The sequence below is a fragment of the Dromaius novaehollandiae genome, chromosome 2 (assembly GCF_036370855.1).
Source record: "Dromaius novaehollandiae isolate bDroNov1 chromosome 2, bDroNov1.hap1, whole genome shotgun sequence".
Taxonomy (NCBI): domain Eukaryota; kingdom Metazoa; phylum Chordata; class Aves; order Casuariiformes; family Dromaiidae; genus Dromaius; species Dromaius novaehollandiae.
Window position 1 is genome coordinate 109858597 of NC_088099.1, and position 26909 is coordinate 109885505.

General features: G+C 37.2%; 1 protein-coding gene across 1 annotated transcript in view; it reads right to left on the reverse strand.

Moving 5' to 3' along the window:
- Nucleotides 1–26909, reverse strand: part of DOK6 (docking protein 6) — a 259512-nt gene that overhangs the window by 128586 nt on the left and 104017 nt on the right. Inside the window, exon 3 of the mRNA XM_026108709.2 lies at nucleotides 9451–9565. Coding sequence (XP_025964494.1) covers nucleotides 9451–9565 — 115 coding nt within the window. The remainder of the gene's footprint in view (nucleotides 1–9450; nucleotides 9566–26909) is intronic.

Genomic DNA, 26909 nt, shown 5'->3' on the forward strand with positions numbered 1-26909 from the left:
AAGTTCTCGAGTTTTCTCCTGTTGCAATAGGTGGCTCAAGGTATTCAGCACAATTTGTAAGCCCGGGTACCCCCGTAACGGGCTCTTTCTGAAAGGATACAGGGCTGAACCATGACTGCCACATAGAAAAGTCTCTTTGCTACTGAAGTAGAAATACGCTCCTGTGGTAAGTTCTGCAAAAGGCTAATAAACACTTCCTGCTCCTTTTGTCACATGCACGTGGCCCTGCTAGGCTGAAGTTAGCCCCGTTTCATTGCTGTCCCCCGTTTGCTCTGCAAACAGGGAACACAGCAGCGCTCTTGGTTCAGTGGCCTGTCTGGGAGGAATGCTGAAGGGATGACAGGCATTGGCAAGTGCCAACAAGCGTCTAAGCTTTTCAAATTTAACATCTGGCAACCGTACTAAAATACAAGCTCATCTTCCCAAAATATTAGAAAACCCACAAAACATGCTAATTCATTTTAGAACCAAGTCTGTACCTCAATTAATAATCTAAAAATAGATGGGTGGAAAAGGGTCGAAATTAACAGCGTAATATCTGTTCTATCGAAGGCACTCTCTTGAAGATGGGGCAATACTTTCTGTATTCCTTTCATCTGTTGGTTATACATGTTGCCAATGCATGTCAGAAAGTCAAAACAATGTAGTTCAGACAGGCAACCACAGAAAAATGAAGACCAACAGGAAAGCAACCAACTATGAGAAATGAAAGAGAAAAACCCCCTCAAATATTTCTAATTTGCAAATGTTAAAGGCAGGGATAAGGATACATATTTTTAGGTAAATGTGAACAGATAAAAATATAAAAGTCATCATTAATGAGAGGGAACTTTTTCTCATGAACAAGAAAATACATATCCTAAATATTAATCTTAGGAAATAATGTTTATAACTATGACTATGATTGATCTTTGCCCTGTAAGTGTGTAGTATTGCAAATATTATGATCAAAAAGGGAGAGTGTTAAGAATCCAGTACAATATATTTGACCTCATGCAATGTCATTTTTTGATTTTTTTTTTAATTTCAAAATATTATGGCACGCGTGGAAGTGGGATCATGTATCTGACCTCCAATGAACCCCATATTTTATAGAAAAGTAAATATACTATATACAACTATATAGAACTAATTTTTCTACAAGGAAAAGGGCAACCTTATTTGTGTTTTTCTTTCCAGGACCAAAACTGTATCTGGGATGCTGTTCTTCACTTCTAACAGCCTCCACGTTCCTACACCTTCAAACCCACAGAACTAACAGTGAAAGCTGGTATTTTAATCTGGTTGTTTTTAAAGACTATGTAGCCATTTGTATATGTCATAACAGAAGATATGAACACTAATGGTTCATTTTAAAGTCTCGATGTCTCATTGTAATTTTAACCCAAAATCCACTCAGTTTCTTAGCTGTCAAAGGACACATCAATATGAATTACATGCAGTATTCCACTGGCATTTGTCAAATTCTTCAAGCACACAATACAGAACAGAGTCATCTCTGCTTTTGCTGGTGAAAATAATCAAGGCTAAAGAGCACACTGGTAATGTGGCAATAGTCTGAAAGCTTTTACAGTACAAAAATGAACTAATTTGTGTCCTTCCTAACAAGCAAGATTTTTTTTTTTTTCTTTTTTTTTAGAAGAGAAGAAGAGAAAGCAACACCAACAAGTGACAAAATCTCAGGTTTAAAACAAAACTAAAAAACCACTCAGCTCAACATGTTGTCCCTTGATGCCAACAGTCTCTCATTCATTTTCAACAAAATGTAAAACTTTTTTCCCTTTATTTATTTTTTTTTACAGAGTCAAAGCAAGACCTACTATCACAGTTCAACTGTGCTCAGAAAAGTTGATGAAATAAGAATGTTGAAGAAAGGTAGTTTATTTTATAGATGTATAAAAGAGCTTTATCAAGATAATCATCATAGCAACAAGACATTCAAGAAATTAAAATGATGTATTCAGTCAAAACAGCTGCTGGAATATTAATATCAATCAAGTTATATCAATATGATATGATGATACGTAAATCCCACTAGAAATTTCAAATAGCATAGCTACTAGACTTTTTGCAGTTCTCCAGTTCCGTTTTCCCAGGACTTGAGTAGTGGACATTTTAAGGAAATGCCAAAGTAGAGCCTCTTAAAAATGATGATGCTGTTGGTTCTTGATTTTGGTTGTTCTAGAACTACAGTTCACATATGCCTGAGAAGAAATAATCCTCTTCAATTCATCTACTTCTGTGTAGAATGGGGCACCATACTGAAGAGAAGCATGACAAATACCATTATCTTTGGTGCTGCCTGCATTTGCTTCACAATTTCAGTTCTACACATTTCTCCAAAATTTCTCTCTCCTACTTCCTTGTTTTCATATTGCACCTCATTTAATACTCAAAGAAATCACTGAAATCACATTTCATTCCTAATTTGTTTTGTCTCTCTTGTATTTGAATCCATCTCATTTGCAAAGAAAAGACCCATTATTCTTTTACGAATAGGTTTACAAGTCCAGCAATTTCTTCACATTCTGTAGTTTGGAAATTACAACAAATTTTCCACAAACCTGTGCAGGTCGGTCCACTGAGCCTAGCACAGCCAGGGACTTTTATCACTTAGTGTTTTGCTAGCATCACTAAAAGAAAAACTATGTTTCTGCGTGGACTTTCACTACCCTGGTGCTACCTGGAACTTTTATTCCTTGAAAGCTAGCTATTATTCAGGCACAATCCTCATGATGTTAGCAACGTTCAAAAAAATTCCATAAAATTCCAGCTCTAATCACAGTATCCATGCCCTCCAATTGATGATGCAAGTTTTCTTGCATGACCTACATAGCCATTACTGCACATTGCATTAAATCTACAATTTTAGAGAGAATTTACAGGGTATCTCAGAATGTCTGCCTTACTACAGACATCTGGATGGACTGCTACATTGCAGGCACATGGACTGCAAGAAAAAGAGCTGCTCAACTGATCCACATGTCTAGGCATAGCTACATATATATATATATATGTGTATATTATATAAACTAAAAGCACACTTTTCTGAAAAAAATCTTGTTTTTAAAGATATTAGCTAAAGATAGTACCTCAGACCTAGTAGCTACAATGGATCTACTTTGTTTGGCATTGGAAAATCCAAAATACACCCTCAGAAGCTCAATAGTGTGTACGAACACCAGTAACTAGGACAAGTTACAAGTGTGAAAGGGTAAACATATACTCCTGCCTTACAGCTCTGCACCACAGGCACTACAATAGCCTTTAATCCACATTTTATTTAGGCACAGGATGAATGATACAAGGAGGATGAATGAAGAAACCATTATGAATTAGTGTATTTTGCAAATGCCCTTAGGTCATAGTGTCTTCATTCATAATACATAAATCTAGCAGAAGTAATGCAAAATCTTGGTACCATGTACACTTATAACTCAGAATCTTCAAATTTATTTAGAAAATTAAAAAGCCAGAAAGCTCCAGAAAGCTCAAGATACCAAGCCTGAGTTTCACTTATATATTTATTAATATTTTATAGCAATCAGTCATTGTATGAATTCAGTAGCATCCAGACTTGAAAGGATTTCCAGATTTGCTTGATGATACAAGGTCATTTATAAAAACACACAAGGATGGAAAAATATTTTCTGTGGTTGATTTTTGTCAATTCCAGTTCTGAATTATGACTATTTGCATCTTCTACATTTGTTCTTGTGATAAAAACATATTCTATCTTAAGAATCTCCTCTTTTCCTTGACAACAGTAATATCTTTTTAACTTCTATTATGCTGGAGTAAATAGGCTAGAAATGCTTCATTTTCTTTCATGGTGTTCTATCCAATTTATCCTGCTTATACAGCTGGCAATCCTTAACTTTATCTCAAATCTCAAAATGTTGGCAACTTGAGAGCTTTGCATTTCCCCATTTTTAAAGCAACTCATAAAGTCATGATTTGTGATAAAAAAAATACTAAAATACCCTTAATGGCAATAACTTTCACATGCTTTTCAGGAGTGCTGAAACCTTAGGATGTTCCATGGTAAGGTGGCAACAATCTTCCATAACAGAAGGATTCCCACTGTTTAGAGTTCATGTCAAGTTCAAGGAGTCATAGAGTATTTTTCCTGTTATTTAGCCAGCCATTTCCCATTAGTTTACTTCCACTGAAATAATTCTGATGGTAACTGAGAGGATTTTAAAATATTGTTTGCTTGTCACCAAAGTCACAACTGTCTCTCTGCTAGACCAGATGTCAGAAGATACAGTCACAGCAGGCAGCCCCAAGAGCTTAGGCAAAATCCATAGGAACCCAGCCAACACAACCAGTGGCCTGGGAGGTATCACAGCTTTCAGGCTTTCTGGGCAGGACCAAACTGTTCCAAATCTTTAGAGAGGCGTTTTGACAAAAAACAGCATTTTGCTGTGCTTAATTTCATTATTAAGAAAGCCAAGTACCAGAAAAAGGTGGCATTTTTTGTCACATGAACTTTGTTTCAGAGTGCATAGGGAAAGATACCTGCTTATAATACCAAAAACAAAATGATGCAGGTTATTTTAAATCTCCCTGGGTACTACTCTGACTAGAAACCCTATCTCAGACTGTTAAACCCAATTAACCCATCTCAGCTTTGAGAATCATTTCCTTCTTTCCAGGAAATTATTGACACTGTGCTCAACAGACCTTTTGTAATGGGACTAGCACTACTATCCTGCCCATCTTCCTTAGGAGGTCAAGACGCTGGGAAGCAAAATATCTGCTTCTGCTTTATAATATTTATAAGATTAAAGGCGGAAAAATATTCATATCATGAAACTTTGGGCTCCTTAATAATTCAAAAATGTCAAGCAGCTATGAATCTAGGACAAGATTTTTGACTGAGTCAAAAACACTTGAGTGGCTCTTTCCCACTGCAGCCATGGGAAAGAAGATATATTAATAGAGATAAGGTATTATTGTGTGAACTGAAGTGGCCTGGCCTGCCAAAATTATCACCCCATGGTACACCGTGAAGTTGAAGTTTAGGCATTGTCCCATAGCAACCACAGACACTAATCTTTTTTTTAGAGATCTGAGAAGAGAAAAAAATCACTTTAAAACATTTTAAATACAAAGTAGGTCTCTAAATATTCCTTAAATAAGTTTCATAAAGGAAAGCATGGTGCCTGGCATATTTCAGCAGCATTGAAAATGGTAATAGTTCCTTGTGGGAACACAGAACTCAGTTGTTGAAATGAGCTGCAAAAGAAATTTTTTTCAAACCATATTCTGGTTCAGAACACACAAAGGATTTGGAGTTCAACAGAGTCTGATTTTAATGAAACAAAACAGTGTATCTATCTCATCTGATGGAAATGATGCAGTTTTGACATATTGAAGGCATGGTGAAGGGTAAACTGGTTGAAACTCCACTATATCCACCATTAAGTTTTGTAATCTTTCAAAATAGTTATCCAACACTTTTATCCAACTGCATTATAGGAATCGACTTTTATAGGAATCCATTATTTCAGGGCCTACACCAGCTGCCAGAGCACTCTAGTTAACATTAAGAAGTATTTGCTATGGTCTGTTAACTTTAAGGGGGCAAGAACTTAGAATCATAAAATAATTCAGGTTGGAAGGGACATCAGAAGGTCCCCTAGTTGAGCCCCCCCCAGTCAATGCAGGTCTGATTAGAGGTTGCTCAGGCCAGTCAAGTTCCAAACACCACCAAAGATGGAGACTTCACAACTTCTCTGGGCAGCCTGTTTCAGTATTTGACCATCCTCATGGTAACAAGTGTTTTCCTAATATCTGTTGCAATTTCCCATATTTCAGCTTGTGTCCATTGCCTCTTGTCCTATTACTGTGCACCACCGAGAACAGTCTGGCTCCATGTTCTCTGTATCCTCAGATCTGGTAGCTGTAGGTAGCAAAAAGATCTCCTCTGAAGCTGTCTACTCTCCAGGCTTAACAGTCCAGCTCTCTCAGCCTCTCCTCATATGCCATGCGCTCCTGTCCCCGATCAGCTTGGTTGTCCTCCACTAGGCTTGCTCCAGTATGTCAATATCCTTTGGGGAGCCCCAAAATGGACATAGTACTCCAGATGTGGTCTTACAAGTGCTGAACAGATAGGATCACTTCCCTGGATGTGCTGGCTACACACTCACTGATACAGCCCAGGATATGGTTGGCTACCCTTGCTGCCAGGGCACACTGCTGACTCCTGTTCAGCTAGTTGTCCATTAGGGCCCTCAGGACACTTTCTGCAGAGCTGCTTCCAGAGAGTTGGTGCCCAGCCTGCATCATTGCATGGGGTTATTCCATCCCAAGGACAAGACCTTTTTTTTGCTCTTGTTGACCTTCCTGAGTTTCCTGCTAACCCATTTCTCCAGCCTGTCCAGGTCACTCTGAATAACAGCCCTGCCCTCTGACATATTGCCTGCTCCCCCAATTTGGTGTCACCAGCAAATTTCCTGAGAGTGGTCTCCATCCATCATTCAGGTTGTCGACGACAATATTAAACAGTTTTTGTCCCAGTACTGATCCCTGACAAACACAGCTAGCTACTGGCTGCCAGCTGGACTTTGCACCACCAATCACAAATCTTTGAGCTCAGCAGTTCAGCCAATTTCCTACCCAACTATCCTCCACTTATCCAACTTGGTGATATGGAGGCTCTGGGAGATTCTCAAAGGCCTTGCTAAAATCAAAACACTGACTGCCCTTCCCTTGTCCACAGCACCGGTCACCTTCACATAGAGAGCAATGAAGTTGGTCATGCATGATTTGCTCTTGGTAATACTGTGTTGGCTGCTCCCAGTCTCCTTCTTGTCCTTCACGTGTTTAGAAATAGCTTCTAAGAGGATTTGCTCCATAACCTTCCCAGGGACTGGGGCGAGGCTGACTGGCCTGTAGTTACCTGGAACTTCTTTCTTGCCCTTCTTGATGATGGATATGACAGCTGCCTTCTTCCAGGCATCAGAAACCTCTCCAGACTGCCATGACCTTTCAAAGATGCTAGAGAGCTACCTAGAAATGACATTGGCCAGCTCCTTCAGTGCCCTCAGATACATCCCATCTGGTCCAATAGACTTGTATCTGCCCAAGTGGGTTAAGTGATCCCTGACTTTGTCTTTCTCCACTGTGGGGGCTACTTCACTTCCACAGACTGTTGGGAGACTCAGGGGCCTTAAAGGCCTCTGGACAAACCTTACCAGTAAAAATAAAGGAAGAAAAGGTGCGGAACCTCAACCTTTCCTGAGGTGAGTACCTCAGCCTTTCCTATGTCCCTTGTTGCTAGGTCCCATGCTCCACTGAGCACTCTACTTAATCTTCCTTTTACTGCTGCTCTACTGAAATCTGTGTTGCCCTTCATCTCCCTTGCTAATTTCAGCTCCAGCTGAGCTTTGACTTTCCTGACTCTTTCCTTGGTGTGCAGGCAATGTCTCTGTACTCCTCCCAAGTAGACTGTCCCTGCTTTCACCTTCTGTGTACTCCCTTTTGTGTTTGAGCTCAGTCAGGAGCTCCATGTTCATCCATGCTGGCCTTCTTCAGCAATTCTCTTCTGCACATTGGAATGGACTATTCTTGTGCTCTGAGGAGGATGTTGTTGAAGACTAGCCAGCTCTCCTGAGCCCCTCTGCTCTGCAGGAAAGTTTCCCAGAAACTCTCCTGCCAAGCAGGTCCTTGAACAGAGCATTTCCCCTAGTTGGTTTACTGATCACTGGCATCAAGAAATTTTCATCAATGTATTCCAGAAATCTAGATTACTGGCACCCAGCCGTATTGCACTTCCAGCAGATGTCGGGGTAGTTAAAGTCACCCAAGAGTACTGGTGCCTGTGACTGTGAGGCTTTCTCCAGCTGCTTCATTTGCGTCCTCTTCTTGATCAGGAGCTCTGTAGCAGACACTCACTGTGCTGGTCTGTAACCCATTATCTGTGGGTAAGGGCCCACAAGCTCTCTTCTAGTTCATCACCTGTCCCAAGGCAAAGCTCAAGACACTTTGCATAGAGCATAATCCTAATGCAGGGAATCTCATACTGGCACCCTGGCAGCATCTTAAGGCACTTGCATCTTGTATAGGTAACTGAGTTCAAAGCTGAGAAAGTGCATAATTTATGTTACTGAAGAGAAAGATGACTATGCCGGATATCCTGAACTTTAAGTTTGCTCATTCTTTGCAGAATGAAGTAATTCTTTGCAAAGAACCTTGAAATTATGACTTTCTGTCACTCTTCAAAATATACTTGCAACATAACTATTCTAAGGAAGGAATAAGGTCTTTTTACTAGAGGAAGAGGAGAACAGGAAAGTTTATACAGAACCGATTTCAGTGCTGTTGAAATACAATTTAAGTGTTTTTACTAGTTTATTAATCATATTAAGGTATTGAGTCATTATTACTTCTAAACAGAAGAAATTAAAGTCTTTGATATGAACTACTTATCTAAGTATTTGTTGAACTGTTCCTAGAAAACCACTCATTTTCTATATGTGTGTTTTAACATTTAAAATAAAAAACAAACAAAACACTTTCTATGAATTTATCTTTCATGATAGGAAGTACAGATCACTGTTTGCAACACTTGATCCAAAATCCATTTATTTCATGATCTTACTCACTCTTAACCAACCTCCTCCAAATATTTCTTGAACTTTGTTGCATTATATCTAACTTAGAGTGTACACCATGAAATGTTTATATGATAATACAAAGACACACAATTTTAAGGTGTGTAGTTTTAAATATGTCATTAAACAATTAGAAACAATATCAATAATAAATTTCAGTTTCTTTGTTTAAACTTTTTTCCAAGCGAAATATCCCATAGGACATAGACACATACAATCACATTTTTAAACAAGAAATACAGTACTTTAATAATGCAGTATTCAATGTAAATGCCAAGTAACTACCTGTCATTGTGTACCGCGAATCCCAATTCAGCTCTCAACTTAACTTAGTCATTATACCATGTAGCAGTTCAAGCTGCAGAGTGCTTGACATCTGGCTTTAAAATATCCTGAGGTTTTAGCTGTTATTTACCTCTTTGCAATGGCAGGATTATTATTACTTTAATAAGTGCCTATAGCTAAACTTGGTTAAAAAACTGAATATGTTTCACATCTTGACTTAATAACACCCCATAGGTATTGTTTACTCGGTTTTAGAAGCTTAGCAGAAAATCTCCTGAGTTGTTAGATTATCCGGGTGCAAAACCCAGTCAAAGATAAATAATGGAAGAAAGAGCTCTAAATACCCACAACACCTTACAAAAGACAAACAGAGAAAAAAAACCCCAAACTCACCATCAAAAACCCAAACGTTAAAATTCTTGTTTACAACAAATTCCCTTTAAGCTAAGGATACCTATCTGTTGTTTTAAGGTAATTCACCTGAGCAATTCCTTGAGATATAACCTGATTTCTTCAAACTGGAGATGCAGTAGCAATTGCTTACCTGACTCACACGCAAACGTCTTTGACGTTTCATCATGAAAGATAATGGCCACTGCATGCTTCTTTGTCTCTCGAGGCAGTCTAGTAATGTTTTTGATATTGTGCAGCTCAGTTACCTTAAAATGAAGAAAAATATTTTAGGCCAGTGTATAAATAGTACAAATAAAAATACTAACTATAACTATTCAATTTTTACTACAATCCTTTTTTGTTTGTTTAATGATGCTATGTAAATTTATAACTTTGCCATTGACAAAAAAACCAACAGTATATAAATAGGTAGAGTCTTAAGTTGCAAAACCTTCTATAAAATGTAATGTGTCAAAAAATGAATGGTCTACTTCTTTAATAAAGCTCTGCATGAAAACATAGTCTTGTGATACCTCTATAATAGATTTTCCAATTTCTATATTCATACAAAGGATTGTTTTTAAGAGACAAAGATTTTGCATTGAGGAGCAAAAAAACTGGAACAAGATCACACAAACAACAACAAAAAAAAAAAGAGCAGTAAGAGATATCAAGAAGCCAGAGGGGAAAAAAAATGGGAAATTATGATTTGGAATGTATATGTTTTGGTGAGAAACTTGAGACTGGGACTGAAGAGACCTATGGGCAGAGGTCTACCTTGGTGCCCCTCAGCAAAGCTTCATCCGCTTTTTCAGCGGCTTTCCTTAACTGGTGGACCCAAAACTGGACCTAGTGTCTAGACGCAGTTTAATGAGTGCTCAGCAGAGGGGAATAATCACTTCCCCCCGATCTGCTGGCCATTCATACCACCCAGGGTGCTACTGGCAATCTTTGCTGCCAGGGCACACAGCTGGCTTGTGCTCAGCTCACTGCCTACCAGGGCCCCTAGGGACTTTTCAGCAGAGCTCCTCACCAGCCCGTCCATCCCCAGGCTGTATCATTGCAGGGCTCCTCCTTCCCAGTGCAGGACTAGGCATTTGTCCTTGTCCAGTTTCACAAGGTCCCTGTTGGCCCATTTCTCCAGCCTGTCCATGTCCCTCTGGCTGGTAGCCCTGCCCTCAAGTGTATCAGCTGCTCCTCCCCAATAGGGAGACATCTGCAGACTTAATGAGAGCGTGCTCCATCACCTCCTCCAGGTCACTGATAAACATGTTTGCTAGAACAGGTCCTCATACAGACCCCTGCAGTACTCTGCCTGTTACTGACCCCTGGGTAGAGCAGAACCTATTAACTGTGGCCTCTGAGACCGACCATCCAACCAGTTCTTTTTACCTTCTAGATGTCCACACATCTAGCCTGTAATGTCCAAACTCGCATATAAGAATATATGTGAGACAGTGTAGAAAACCTTGTCAGAGTTCAGGTAAAAAAAACATCCACTGTGCTCCCCTTATCGCCAAACTAGTGATTTTATCATAGTGAGCAATCAGGCAGCTCAGGCATGATTTATCCTTCGTAAATCCATGCTGGCTGTTCCCAGTGACTTTCTTCTCCTTCACATGCCCAGAAATGTGTTTCAAGAGGACTCACTCCATAGCTCTTCCCAGGGACTGAAACAATGCTGACAGATCTGTAGTTCCCAGGTTGACCTTTTGGCTTTTTTTGATGACAGGCACAACATTTGCCTTGTCGTGGGGGTCCTCACCCCTATCTCTGACTTCTGATGGAACAGCCATGCAAGGACATCAGCTAGCTGTCTCTGTACCCTCAGCTTTATGCAGGAAAGACATAAAGCTGGTCAAGAATGATTTGTACTCAGTGCATCCCTGTGCACCTTGCCATACATTTTTCATTCAGACTTGGGAATCTTTACATTCCAAAGCTTCACCATTTTACACACACAGAGTATTATCAACAGATAAATCAATCTGCAGAGCGCCTTCAACTGTATCTTATGTAATATAGTTTAAAGGATCCCTAGTAAGTCCATACGAGGTCAATGGTCAAACTGGTGACTCCTGTCACAATGATTTAATAAATATTGTAGGACTATTTATGTCATTAATGGTAAGGATATACCTAAATTTGTTGAATTAATGCCACTCCTCACCTTGCAAGGTTGAGGTATTTTGAAAAGTTAGTTGTGAGCAAATACAGTATTTTAGGAAGGAAAAGGATTTAGCAAAAAATAAAAATTCTTTACCATCACAATAATTTTACTTTTCAGGGTTTTTTTAAAGTAAGCGCAATTTATTTTGACATTGTCAGTGTTATGATTGTCCTCTTAGACATTAACTCACAAACTGAAGATGGGCATATTTCAGTGGTGATGCCATTTTTAGAAGACCGTACACATGCAAAGTGTCCACTGATGTCAGTGGAAATCTTTCCCGAGATTGCTAAAATCAAGTCTTAGGTCATCATAGATTAAGGTATTTTGGCATGAAAAATACTAACTCATTGAAATTATTCATTAGTACTGACCAGACCAATTTATTTGCCAGAATTGTCTTACAATTTTAAATTTATTGATACATTTTCAAGGCTTTGCAAGAACACATTCACTTCATTTTTTGCTTGGTGGGGCTGCCAGGTGCAGCTCAAAGAGAGGGGCTAAAAGCAGCACAGGTATCACTCTTCTATTAAAGGAACAATTAAAACCTCCTGTTTCCTAGGCCTATGCATGGTAAATGGCCTAGTATATGAGACAGCCCCTATTGCTTCCCAGAGCAGCGACCCCAAGGAAATCCTGGAATAAGAAAACATTAATAGGTAGAAGAAGAGAGTAGTCCCTAGAATTCAAAAACTGAGGGGAACAAAACAAAATCCAGAAACCATTAGTGAATTCTGAAGACCCAGAAGGGCCCTATGTAGGAGACAGGGAAGGCATAGATCTACTGGGTTTGCTAAATAAGAAAAAGTAAGAGCAAAAGAATTAAACAGATTTGAGACATAATGAAATCCAGATTATTCTTAAAAAGAATTTGTATTTCTCAAATAATTTAAAGATGCATGTAGCTTCCAATTAAAAATTTCAAAAAGATAACTGACAGCACAATACAAAAGGCAAAACAAAAGAAGAAAAACTCAGTACTTCTAACATAAGTAAATTAAACAAAGTGATATTTATTTGCGCGCGTGCATGTGTGTATGTGTGTGTGACACTATGTGAAAAATATGCAGAAAAAACCACACACAAGTTAAAGCAGCAGTTCTGGTTTTACCTATCGAGCAAGTGAACATGTTGACATAAAAAAAGACAGTTAAAAACAAAGGGAGAGGCGATGGATAAACTCTCCAGTATTTCCACTGAGTGCTTAATTTTTAATGTCCAATACAAGTATGAAGTTTTGTTTCCACATTCATCTTTTGAAATTGTAGTGTGTGCCTCCTTTCATAATCAGGGCAGAGACACAAGAGCAATCATTCTATGAAAATCTTTCTTCCTTCCTCCCACTGGTAGAGAGAATTGAAGTTATTCAGATTCAGGATTCTATTTTTTACTGTCCGTGGCGCATGAGTCATTTTTCTAACCTCTGACCATTTGTGATTAAAAAACAACAAACACCTGAGAGTTTATATTATATTGTATATAGAAATGAAAAATGTAAAATTTGGGTAGACAACAAAACTGCCTTTTTCCATATTTTTTAAAATTTGGTTTTAATTTTTATCCTTAAAAAAATGGAAAATGCTTTTTAAAATGGAAACTGCATCAACTTATATTTCTATCCAGAAATTACAGAAAAAGACAAAATAATTCCCTAAAGACAACATAATTTCTTTTCAAAGAATTTAAACCATCTCTTTTCAACCTTTAGAAAGGGTTTAAAAGATTTTTCAAATTGAAAACTTATCCAAAAAATCTCTTTTTCTATAAATAGTGAACTGGGCAAATTGACTTTTTTTAAGCATTGAATGTTAACCAAAATTTTCTCACTGTGCTATTGTAACAGTCTTGTTGACAAGATATAGACTAATTCATTGGAAATATTGCTGCTCTTCACAACAAAAAGACGGTATTCCAGAAATGCCTAAACCATCAATTACTTTGTATGAGTAAGAAGAGAAGAATAAAAGGAGAATCTTATGTGCTATTACAACTGTAAGAATGTTACCTAGACCTTCAACAAATTAGACCAAATTAATTCAATGGTAGCATTAAACTTTGCCTAAATCTTTGGTAATATTATTTAAAAAAAAAAAAAAAAAAAAAAAAGCTGTTTCTCTATCCCCCTCATTATATCCCTTTACAACAAAGTAAGAATGAACTGAAATAAACAGACAAAAAACCCTTTTTTTGAGTAATCTTGCAAATAGATTTCTTGCCTACCCTTATCTTTTATGATTCTACCAGCAAGCAAAAGGGATCCTTTTGTACTAAGCTACAACTATGTAGTTTACAACCTTTTTGTTTTTATTTTAATATTTTAACTTAAAACTACTTTTCTCTGCTAGATGCTGGCACTATCATTTAGTGCAGTAGTCCATATGGTACTCAGCGCGGTACACGTTAGGGACTCTTAGCACCTGGCCCTTTTCTCAGCTCTCCTACTCCTCATCAATAATTCCTGCCTCATATGTCCATCACTCAGCATCCCACACATACGTTTCCTTGTTTGTTTTCTACTTGGTCTCTTGATCTTTTTTTTCCCTTCCCTGTACCAGTCTGTAAAAAAAAACAAAAACAAACAAAAACAAAACAAAAAAACATTGGTTTAAGGAAAGAAGGAAAGAAGATTGTGAATAGTTATTTAACCTATATGCAAAAAAATTCCTTGTCAAGCTTTTTCTTAGTTTATTTTTTATATAAAAACCTTTTCGTTGTGTGCAACTCTTTTGATGCAACTATAACAGAGACATCCAGCTCTTACTTCTGGTTAAGATCTGGTGAAAGGACATAACCTTGAGGGGCCACAAGGTAGAGGAAATTCCAGGACCGGTAAGGACAGCAACTCATTCCTCCAATGCAAAAATTAGGCTAGGCTAGACTTGCATCTTGGTCTCCAGATCAAGCTTCTGCAGATTGCTTCTTCTTACTGTTAGGGATTTAGATTGTCTGGAAACTTCCAGGTAAGCCAAAAGTTGAAGTTTCCACATCAACGCAGCTAATCACAAGTATAGCCTCAGGAAAAGGAACACACTTGATCTGCACACCAAATTTTTTGGCAAGTCCCAGACTGTTCAGCAAAGCTGCTTTGCAAAGGAATGTCAAGCACTAAATGAGAATGCAAAAGAGGCTATAGTTAGTTTTCTGCTGCTCATATATTTAGAGCACTTAAGAATCATCCAAAGATTGTTATAAGTAATGCACTGAACTTCCTCCCATCCTCATCCTTATTGTTTATCTTGGTTTGCAGATGGGCCCAAACCTCACATTTTTCTGTTTTGGTATAGCATCTCATCAAAAAGGGGCATCACTTTAACAGTTTCTCCTTGCTTCTTTTAAGTAAATATATATATATATATATAAAAAATATTAATAAAATCAATAATCATTGACTAAATCTAAATGCTGTTTAGACACATCTTGAGTCAGTCATCAAAGGAGGGGGGGAAAGCTGCTTTCTGATCTATATTAGGACGGCTCAAAAAAAGTTTATGCAAACTTTTTCCAAAAAAAATGCAGAATAAAATATAGAACAATACACGAAGATGACTGCATAGTCAGAAGAAAGTCTGAAAAGGGAGAGGGAGCCAACAGTTAATAAACCTTATGTTATATATTCACAAAGATTAAGAGATCAGAGGAATAGGAAATTTTATGTCCTCACTTCGAAAAGAAAAAAATCTTTGTTTTCTTGAAGATTTTTCCTATCTTATATCTTATGATAATGATTTGCACCTTGAGAGATCCACAGAAACATAAAGTCATCTATTTTCAAGGAGATCCTAAATTTGATGCTAACAGCAAATCACTTCCATTTCCTCTTCCTTGCCAAAATTCCTGTCAGCATTGCTTGATGCCAGGAGACCAAGTCACAGTGTAACTAAAGTCTTGGGCTGTATTAGTTTAAAGTGTGTTTCTGTGCCAGCAGATTTGGTAAAGATCTTAAAAACACCCTGAAAAACTTTAGAAATCTAACCACATTTCTCCTTAGCTAAGACAACCTTGATCTATCTTCAGTAAAGTCATGCTGTGGATTCCTGGTAAATAATTTAAGTGCAGGAGAATGGTTAATATAAGATAGTCTGCAGTGGCAGGTAGCAATAGCCTAAATCCAAGCAAGATATACAAGTGTAGGCTGATGATCAAGGAAATTATTCAGAATTGTTACACAGAAAAAGTTTCTGAACCACAGACCCAGCTATAAAGGAAAGAGTTACTCCTGGCTAGCCAGAAGAGATCAGATAATAGATTGCTGGTGACACGGTACATACTGTACAAACTTCTGGTTTCTCAAAAAGCACTTTAGCCCTTACATGTCTTGACATGACATTTCAGCACTCTCCCACTCATTCTAAGCTCTGGCTGTAACTTCTTATCCATGTTAAGAGCCTATTTTTACATGGGGAAAAATACGTGTTTTTTGGGGGGGGGTTGTTTTTTTTTTTTTTTTTTTTGCCTGGGAGTCTGTGAACCACATTATAGAAACTTGTAGTCGTCTTCTTGTAAGTGTGTTTGTTACTCAACTAAATTATAGGAAATAATTTCAAGAAAACACCCATATGCTTATTTAGTCTCTAAAACATTTGCTTCACTGGAAGCTAAGCTTCCTTTTAGTTTGCTAAACCTTTGCTTTGGGCGCTGCTCAGCTGAACAAAACAGTTACACCACAGGAATGAGATAATGCAGAGGAGGACAGAAAGCACTGGAGAATGGGGCATAAGTACCGTAACTGGACCAAACTCGCATCCAGCTACACTTGTTTCATTTATGCCAGAAAACAACCACCTCCCAGACATACACACTCAAAACAAACCAACCAACCAACCAACCCACCCAGAAGCAACAACAAAAACCCCCACCTCATCACAAGGATATATTCCTGTATGAAGCTCTTTGGACACAGCCTGGTCTTATTCATCCCCCAAAGCACACTTCCACCCTTGAACCCCATTCGCACTTACCACCATTTGCAGTTGTTTTGGTTTGCCATGTGAAGTCTTCCTTTGCCTTAGACTTTTTTCCCCCATTTGGATGTCTGAACTATTGTGCTAGCAATTAATTTCTTTGATATTTAAACCAAGTCAGTCCTAATGGCCATCCAGATGGGGGGGCAAAAAGCAAAAAATCAAACCAAATCAAACAACCCCTTCCCCCCCAACACACCACACACTGGAAATATCTTCTCCCCCTGAAATTCCAGTCTTTTACTTGGGAAAAGATCATTTTGTACAAATATAGCCTAGGGCTTGAATTAGATGATACATCCCAAAGCTACCCCAACACATTCAAATGCAGTTAGATGCTTGTCCCTCCTTTCCTCTACTGTTTTAATCCATTAAGAAAGTCATAGTGCCCAAAGCAATAACAAAGCTTTCAACTGACACTCATGCTCACATTCAACAAGAGCGTTTTTCCTACTATTATTTAAAACTCTGGACATGCTAGCACCATCTCTCTCCTCACATAGACTTCATATTCAGAAGATGTCAATCACTAATTTATGGAAACCTCCTTACAAAGAGATTGATTGATTGATACCATTGATTATGAAAACAATGACAATACCATTAAAAATGCCCAACAAAAATACCAACCAACCTAAAACTAGCCAGCCCAACTTTGGACAATTGAACGGCGACTGAATTGCTCTTTCCAGTCTGTTGATTTTTAGCACCTGCGTATTGGGTTTTAGTGATCATTTTCTTTGAACACACATTGGCATTCCTCCACACAGTATTGATCAAAAAAACATGCACCAGTAAGTTGAGTACAGTTTGCCTGCCTGCTGACTAAACTGTATGTGATTAGAGGTTTCCAGTATTAAGTAAAATGGGAAGATCACAGTATTAAGAAGAAAAGTTAGGCAGAAAAGAGTTGAAGAAGAAGACAGAAGAGAAGAAAAATAGTCTTAATTTAGCACAGTAATTTTTCCAAATTCTAAAAAGCTAAAACTGAAAAGATGAAGACTTAAATAGAGTCACAAATATGAAGAAGGAAAAGACATCTGGGGAAGGAAGAATCATGGTGAATTTCTTCCAATGATATTAAAGCCTGCATGAAGTAAAATTTTTCAAATTTAGATGTTAGTAGGCCTTACACAGTTCTTCCATAAGCAGCAGGATTTAGTCTTAATAGGACTTTGGTAGATTCAAAATTTACAATCCAAACATAAAAATTGTGAGACGCCATCCAAGAAAGTAGTAAACAATTGTATCTTGCTCCTTAGTACTGCAAGATCACATATCCACTAAGTTACCAATATATTTAAGCTGACAAAACAGTTTTCAGCAAAATTTTTACAGTATCTTTCACCTATTCACTGTTAATGCAACGCAAATAAGGGACCTACCTTTAATTTTTTTGCTTTTTATTATGGTAATTATCTTTGTAAAAGTGAAAGGTGATTAAATTACAAAATATATTTAATTAAATGAAGGCTCAGATTAACTGGAATCTTTGCTTCTTAACTGACAAAATTTATTTTGACATTTTACTTATCACTTTCTTCATAACTACACGTAGCTTTCCTCAAAGAGGGAGGATTTTAGGAATAAGTCAATACACTTGCCCTTCAATCCATCACTGAAGAACTTACGAATTTATCAACTTACTTCCACAAAACTGTATTTTATAGCAGATTTGTGACTGCACTACAAAGAGCATCCAGAGTTCCCTGCAGGACTTGAGTTCACTCAGCTCAAACTGGAGCAGGAGTATTATTTCGAGAGAGATTTTTAGCAAGTTTACCAAGGATCTCTTTTAAGTGGATCTAGAGAATTCAGAGTTCAGCATTCTCAAAGGAGAATCCAAACTCCATGGAGTTTCTCCATATGGACTCCAAACTCCACATGGAGTTTCCAAACTCCATAAAACTAATGGAAAAACAATACATGCATTTTAAAAATCTACTTCCTTTGACACCAGCATGGTACAGCAAAGTAACATTATTCTAAAGCTAGAAACATGGAAACAAACTATGGAATGACCTGAATGTTTACAAAGCTGTATTCAAGCATAACAAAATAAAAATAAAAGCATACTTTATCACTGAATTGCACTAGATATTTATTTGTTTACTTATTTGTATGAAAAAGATCTGTTCTGTTGAGAGAGATGGATATTACAGTAAGGGCATATCTAATACTAACATGAGTAGATGGATTCAATAAGGTGTTAGCATTTTGTTTCTGTCTGATTTGCACTGAGCTCATTTTTGGAGTAAGATATTTAAAGACTAGGGCAGCAGCAAGGGGAGTGTATGCAAGAAAGTCAATTTTGGTTCTAATAAACATGCAGGAGATACAACAGACTACAGAAGTACCAAAGAGAATGAGACAAAAGCTGAATATATCCCACTAAAATGAAGTTGCATTCTATTTTTAATATTTGCATAACATTACTTTCTTTCTTAGCATTAATCTCATAGCTGCTGGATAAAGAGAGCATACTTAGAATGCTCTGGGAGAAACAGAAACAGATCATGAAAAACTTAAATTACCTCCAAAATGAAAAAAAAAAGTCTGAGAAGTACTCTGCTAAGCAGCAATTACAAACTGCTCTAAATAAAAGATTTTTCCTCCCACCATGCAGAAAGAAATTAAAATAGAGAAAGATCTGGAAAAATTTCTGAGGATATCAAGTTCTGAAATGTTCGTTTTCAGGTTTAGCGCCCAAAACATGAGCTTGGAAGGCAAAACATGTTCTGAGTTAAACAAAGTAGTCAGGTTTAACTTCTAAAAATAATTTCAGTAGTTTTTACAAATGGAAATTTGAAACTCTTGCAATTTTCATGATAAAATAATCAAGGTGATGTCTTCCCATTGCCAAGTTAAACAGCATGGTAAATTCTTGAATTACTACAATCAAACCAAAACTGCAAAAATACAGTAGAGATCTGCACCATCCTCTTTTGCATTATATTGACATATAAACACTATGAGTCTGTTACACACCTAGGGATTTGGCAGTTAAATGGTATGATTAAAAAGATCAGATAACTCTCCCAGCATTACAGTAATAATACAGCCAAACTGCATATTACATCTGTATCACTGCTACAAATAAAATTTCATAATAAATAAAAGACCAGCTCTGGAAGAGAGGAAGGAAAAAAAAACCAAACCTCAAATTAGAAGCTTGCATAGAAACTCAAATGTTTCATTCTGGGACATATCTTCTTCGAATTCTTCTAAGTGTGTACCTCCCATAAGAGATTGGGATGGGAAATCATTCTGAGATTCCATGTATTGAATATTTTTTCCACTGTGCAGAGTCCTGGAAATTGCTTGGGCAGAGGAAAAGGTCTGAATTTACATAAATGTATTTCTGTTTTGCACTGTGCACTACCTTCCGGTCATTTAATTCCTATCTAACGAAAAACTGAAGCGGAGGAGAGAGCTGCAAAATGTAATTGTTCATCCTTTTATTTCTTTATAACGGCCCCCATACAGCCATCTGTTGTGTAATATCGAGTGCGCAGTAATGCAAGAAAGCAAAAGTCAACACAATGGCAAAGAGCAGGGCCTCTAGTGACCAGTCCTCGGACAGTACGGAAATACCTCAGACAAGAAACAGCATGACAACAAGAGAAGAGTTATATAAGGAGCAAAAGCTATATTATAATAATTAATATAATAATAAGAGATGTATTATAATAATTATGGCAAGTGAAGGGCAAGGGAACCACCAAATACGCTAAAGTCGCACTGAATGCTGCTTCCACCCAGAATAAAAGGAGATGGGGCCCATTGCAGGTGGAAGGAAGAGAATAGGAATAACTCAAACAAAACATCTCCCTTCTGCTCAGTTTTCAGTAATTTCATCTGCAGTTAGCAGTGGCTCCCTTCACATGGCTGAATAATTGCTGCAGATAGAAGTTTTGTTGTAGCTTCAGACTGTGAGTAGGACGTGGGACTAGAGACCTCCTGAGGTCCCTCCCAGCCTGAAGTATCCTATGAGCATAAGAAAGGGTCACTAAGAGATCTGTAAGTCTCCTTGGACCTTTGGGCAAGCCCATATGGGTTTAGGCATCCTGTGTATTTAAGACGAAACTTGTTTTCCTGACTTCATTACAGTTTATTTTGCACAAGAACAGCACACGGCTATCAACAGTACGACCAGGGGTACAAGAGACTGAAAAACAAAACTTAAGGAAGAAAAGTGTTAGAGGCAGAAAAAATCGCCAAGTCTATTGCATGAAAGAACTGTAAAAATTAAAACACAAGAGGAACATAAGAAGGGAGAAGATAAATCCCATCATCATGTAAAAGAAAACCAATTCACAGAGAAAACAGAAGAGTTATCTCCATCTCTGCACACAGATTTATCCCTGGAAGGGGAGAAGTTGTTATGGTAACAACATTCTCCAGGAATTTTGCCAACGAGTGACATATCAACCTCCACATTATGCCTCTGGGGAAGGTCTCCAGCTGCTATTTCAGAGGAAGAAGAGTTTAAGAGACTGCTACCAAGTAAATGTTCATTCCTATAAGCACTACATGGAGACCACACCTATTGCAAGAGTAGGACTCTCACACTATAACTCAAAAGTGGATTTAAAGAAAGATAAAGGATGAATGTATATATATACATGTATATATATGTATGTGTGTATATATATATATATATATAAAAAAGGTAAGTTTAAGCTAGTAATATCACAGCCAGAAAAGTGAAGTTCAGTGGGGAGAAATATACATAGCTTTGACAGCAGAAGGATACCGTATCACTTCTTCTTCCCTTCCGAATGAAATTGAGATAAAAATGTAAAAGTTTAAATTTCACCGGTATATTTGGAGAATGTAGATTATGTTAGGCAGTTTTAGACTGCCTAATCAATCAAATCAAAGGAATCAATCATATCAAATGAAATTCCTATTTTTTAATTTCTCAAAATTTAAATTAAGTGCAAAATAAAGATAAGTTATTAGATCATTACTTCAGCTCTCTCCTTTTTCTAAGTCATCACTACTGTTCATATAACTCTGACTTGCAAAAGAGTGACCATCTGGGTACCCAGATTCATACCATACCGTAACTGGCCACTTACCACATGATCAGTTACAAACTCTTTATTTTTTTAGATTTCACTGAAACAAAGTAAGGTTAAGACTCAAGTTATTTGATTAGTTTTTGCTTCCCATTTTTAATGCTGTATTGTTTCAGTTTATTGTATAAAATCAAACCTACCAGATCTGCTTAACCAGGGCAGATTAAGCCAATTAAGTCACACTAACCACTTTTATTAGGCAGAAAAATAGAGCTTTCATCAAGCCAAGTTACTTCATTTTCTCTTGAACCGTGCTACTGCAATGCTTCCAGAACTGAAGAACTGCTACCCAAACCATAAAATCGACCAGCCTATAACGATTTTTCTGCTTTGGACTGGTGGCTCGGTGTTTTAAAGCAATAGCTAAAACCTGATCAGTTTGTGTGTGTCTCTGTGTGCGCATGCATGCCTCTTCCCTTGCCAAACATTTTAGTTTGGATTTTTAAACACATACTGAAAAAGCAATGCCTTCCCTTCAAGATTGTTTTCATAAACAATTATTTGTAGCATAAAAACATGAGTTTCCCCCAATCCTATTTCCAAAACTCACATTGCCCTCTTATTGTAAAGATCATTTGAAATATATTTTCCTATCTGACCTTTCATTTTGATGTGCTAACTTAATATTGGACAATTGTGCTAGTGTATCATTAAAAAAAAAGGTGGAGGAAACTGACCCTCAGGAACAGAGTGTTGACAAAGTTTAAAATAACTAATGTCTTATATTAGAAGAACAGAAATTTGTAACCCAGATTCACTTTTGAAAAATAACATCATGCTAAAAAGATGGCAGAGAGGGAGAACGATTCACAACTAAAATAAAAATAACAGGTTTCCAAATTATCTTTCCGAATTTGAACTACAATTAAAAAAAAAAATACTTCTAATATCAAACTTCCTGCTAGAGTTACTATGTATGCAAACAGTAACACTGTGCTTATGCCTGAGAAACAAAATGGGGCATTTCATTACTTTAGTTTAATTATCCAAGTAGAGTAATAGAGCAATACTTCACAATGAATGCATAAATGAATTAGACCATTATATGAGTTTTAATAGCATTTTGAGGTTATTAAAATATCCTGGACAGTTAAAGACCATTTCCATTTTTCAAAGTTTTTGCTTTTATCATTCTCAAAGTTTACAAGATTATGCCCAGGCCTTTTCAGAATTGTTTCAGCCCAAAGGTATTAGTTAATTAAAAGTTAATTAAAAGTTTATTTGAGAGAAGAGAGATAGAAAAAAAAAGAAGAAATGTACTTTTCCAAAACTTCCTGCAAGTTTTCCCCTTGGTTTACTTAAATTGGCTGACCTTTAATAACTCCCAAACTTACCTCACTAGATAAGCTCAGTTAAAAGTAAGGGTTTTTTTCATTAAAACAGATAATATTTCAAACCAAACTAAAGCAAAGACAACAGCATTACAAAATGCAACCTCACTGAATGCGGTAAGTGATCAGTATGTAACTCTTACTGCCGAAACGCTAAGTATGACCCTAACTACTGAATCTCTCACTGCATTGATAGGCTAGAGATTACAGTTCAGAACCTGCTTAACTTCAAACACAGAATAATCTGGTGTGCTTGCCAATAAGCCCTCAACTGTCTGTGGCCAACAACAAGTGTTACAAGCCTGGGCTTCCTACATACACACAAGCACAACCACAGGGATGCCCACTGGCAACCTGAGTTTACAGTTCCTTTTTGCAGGAGAGTAAAATGGTAAATACAAATATGACTCAGAAAAAGTATCATTTATAAAAGCTTTATCTCCACTGATTTTAAACAGTGTTTATATGCTTCAGCATCTTTAAAAATAACATCCCTCCCAATTTGACAAAGCCAAACTGATATTTAGATGCTGTTATTCTTAAATGCAAATGCACATATTAAAAACATTTCAGATATTCAGAAGGAATGGAAGTATTAATAAGCATCAGATTACTTATGATGTTCTTGATGCTATGTAGAAAAATGAACCAATTAGATGAAAAACTACTATGCATAGAATGAAATACTATAAGTTAAATTTAACCTAAAATTAGCATGTACATGTGCATGTGTGCACACTAACACACCCAGAGTGGTCCAGAAATGTGTAATAGAAAGAGGAAGATGGAATCAAACACCAAAGAAAAATTAAGAATTGCAGTAACTGGAGAAAGAAGAAAAAGGAAGATTCTGAGCAGGAATGTAAACCCTCTTTTAGGTATTTATTTTTAAGTAGATGATAGTTTAATTTTTTGACAAACTTTTTTGAAATGTTTTCACTTCATTTGCTTCTAAAATTAACTAAAATTTGTTAGACGATGATTTGAAAATTCTTTTAGCTTAATTGTCTTTGGGGTAAATTCATTTTGAATATCTATTATGACAATTATATACAGTTACATTTTCAACTCTAATGCATTTTTAATAACCTTCTTCATTAGCTAGTGATTTGAATTTAAAATTTTCTTCTGTGAAGAAGTAAAAACTAGATAGTTTTGTGCCAGTTTTCATAATAAATTGTTCTTTTTTAATTTAAATTGCAAAGCCTTCCTTACTGTAGGCAAATCAAAAACTTAAATGAAACTTAGTACTCATAAGAGTTATTATTTTTTTCTCTCTTTACTATGAGAAAATAAATTACAGCGACAAACGTGTTTGCCCTGCCTTGTACACCATAATGTGATGTTTGTATCTGCCAGCTTCCCTTTACAGTTACTACACTAGGGACTACCCTTCCTCCCATCTCCACATTGAAATGGTAAACATATTAGATTCCCCCCACAACACACACATTCACACACTTCAGAGTAGCTTTACGGGAAGATGCTGTCATTAAAAAAAAAAACAACCAAACAACCAAACAACCAACCAAAAAAACACACAGAAGACCCTCACATAATATTTCCTTTCTAGCGCTATAAACGGCATGCTAGATAATTAGGTCTTTAACACTTGCAATAATGTTTTTAGTATTTATGCAGCACACCTACTTTTTCCACTTGAATAATGAAAATAAATACACACAATATTGGAAAAAAACAAACAGACTCAAGAAGGTTCTGTAGGTCCAGTTCATCATTTTCTTGACATTTGTATGGCAGTAAGCCCCAACACATCTGATCTATGATATTTCTGAGCAGTATGTAAACAGCAATAAATGTCTAAGTTTATTGGCAGCTCTTCTATACATTGTATGGTAGACATTGTCTTAATTTTATGATCACATTTCATTTTTCATTACTATTTTTTCACCTCAGTCAGATAAATATTATTCTGTTAAATAGAAGCTTTATAAGTTAATTCTGATTGTTATAACTTGGTACATTTTTTCTGACTTAATAGTGTACCAGTTAAACCTTGGCTTCCCTCAGGGTTTTTCCATGATGGTCATCACATAAGTATGTTTCTCACAGACTGTTCCACAAATATTAATTTCCCTTCACACCTTCCTCACTTCTGAGAGGTGAAGATTATATTGACAGGTAAGGAACAGAGAAATTGTGCAGTGAAAACTAATGAAAGTCAAAAATACATCCTCTAAGCTTTTGATCCCAATTTGAGATATACAAGATTCTACTTTTCAGATATACTGCTTGCATTAAAAAGGAGAGCTTCCTTTGAATTTGTCCACATTTCAACAACTCAGATACCACAACACCAAAAACATGCAAACAGGGACAATGAGGGAAAAGTCTGGTTTAATAAAATCTAACATCAGAAAGGAGTTTTAGGGGGGATCAGTGTTAGTGCCGCTCTCCCTAGCAGCACCCAGCTGTTCTGGTGCTGGCCCAGGCACTGCTTTTTGATCCCTCTCCGCAGAGCAGTGGTGCCCTCCTTCAGAGTCCTTACTTCCATCCTTTCTTTTTGGAGGTATTTACCCTTTCCACCCAGAAGTATCATCTGAGTACCTGGTAAAAAACCCTGGCTCCTAAATATGGGGTGTTCCTATTTCAGAGTTCTCCACTCCCAGGCAGCGTCCGAGAAGCGTGCACCTCCCACTAGCTGAAACAAGTGAGGTAGGGCGCAATTTGCTTCCATGTACAAAACCTAAACAGTCCCTCTTGCTTTCTTTTAAATTGCATCTGCCCTGCTGCACTGATACTCTTTGCCTCAGAAAAAATTGAGCTGAAGAGACAAACCCATTCTCTTCATCCCCTTTTCTGCCTTCCTCACCTTTTTATATTTTTATCTCAGTACCAGGACCCTTGTTTTTGTGTAAAACTTTTGGGTTTGAGTTCAGCCTTAATACCAGACACACTCTTCCCATCCCATTCTTCCCTTTATCCATTCTCACCTCAACACCTCCTTGATCAGTCAGCTTTCCATCTCCGACTCTTGATGTTTTTCCCAGATATCTGATTGATAAGGCACTCTCATAGAGTTCCAGCACATTTTTTCTGTTATTTTTCTTCCACCCACCAACATTTGGCTTTTTTCATCTCTCAATTTTAATTCAATAATTTTCTTTTCTATGATACCTAGGTGTGACAGGATATACAGAGAATGGCTCTCTGATTTCATTTCAGACACATGACCCCACACTGGTCTTCCAAAATGACAAGCAGCTATTAGAGTGAATGTCAGGCTTTAGCCCTGAAGGAACTGGAAGGAACATATTTCATTACTCAAGAGAGAAAATTATGTGAATTTCCATCATACACAGGAGCTGTATAGATGACATGAGACATTTTAGCTGTCAAAGTCAAAAGTGTTTCTAACAAATATACACAAACCACAGGTTTTCAAAGGCTTAAAACTTTGCCAAAACACAGCTAGATTTTCATGGGAAAAACAGAATATACATAACTGACACACAGATCATCGTGTTCTAAGTCTCTACCATAAAGTACATAACATGAGCAGTTCAAAGAAAAGCTCTCTTGAAACTGTTTTAGGAGACTCTAGGAAGATTGAGTGTATTTTTTCCATTACTAGAAATAACAGAAACACACTCAGGAGACGACAGGACCAGTTTGACACAACACATGCAGCACAGGGATATATCAAGAGCTTGCAGCAACTTTAATGACACATACTTCACAGTTCATAGAAAAGTCTAGGTTGGAAGGGACCCCTGGAGATTGTCTTGTCCGACCTTGAAAGCAGGGACTTAGATTAGGTTACCAAGGGCCCTGCCAAGCTGTCTTGAACACTTCCAATGAAGAAATATTGGTTTCTCTGGTCAGCCAATGTTTAATTGTTCCCATGGTGATTTTTTTTTCTTATATCTAGACAATTTTCCCTGAAACAACTTGTTCCCATTGCCTCTTTTCCTGTCCATGTGCATCGCTGTGAGGAGATTACCTGTTTCCCTGTAACTACATTTTATGAACCGAAGAGTGTGACTGGAGCCCCACAGGCCTTCTCTCGTTGCTAGACTGAATGAACCCAATTCCTTCAA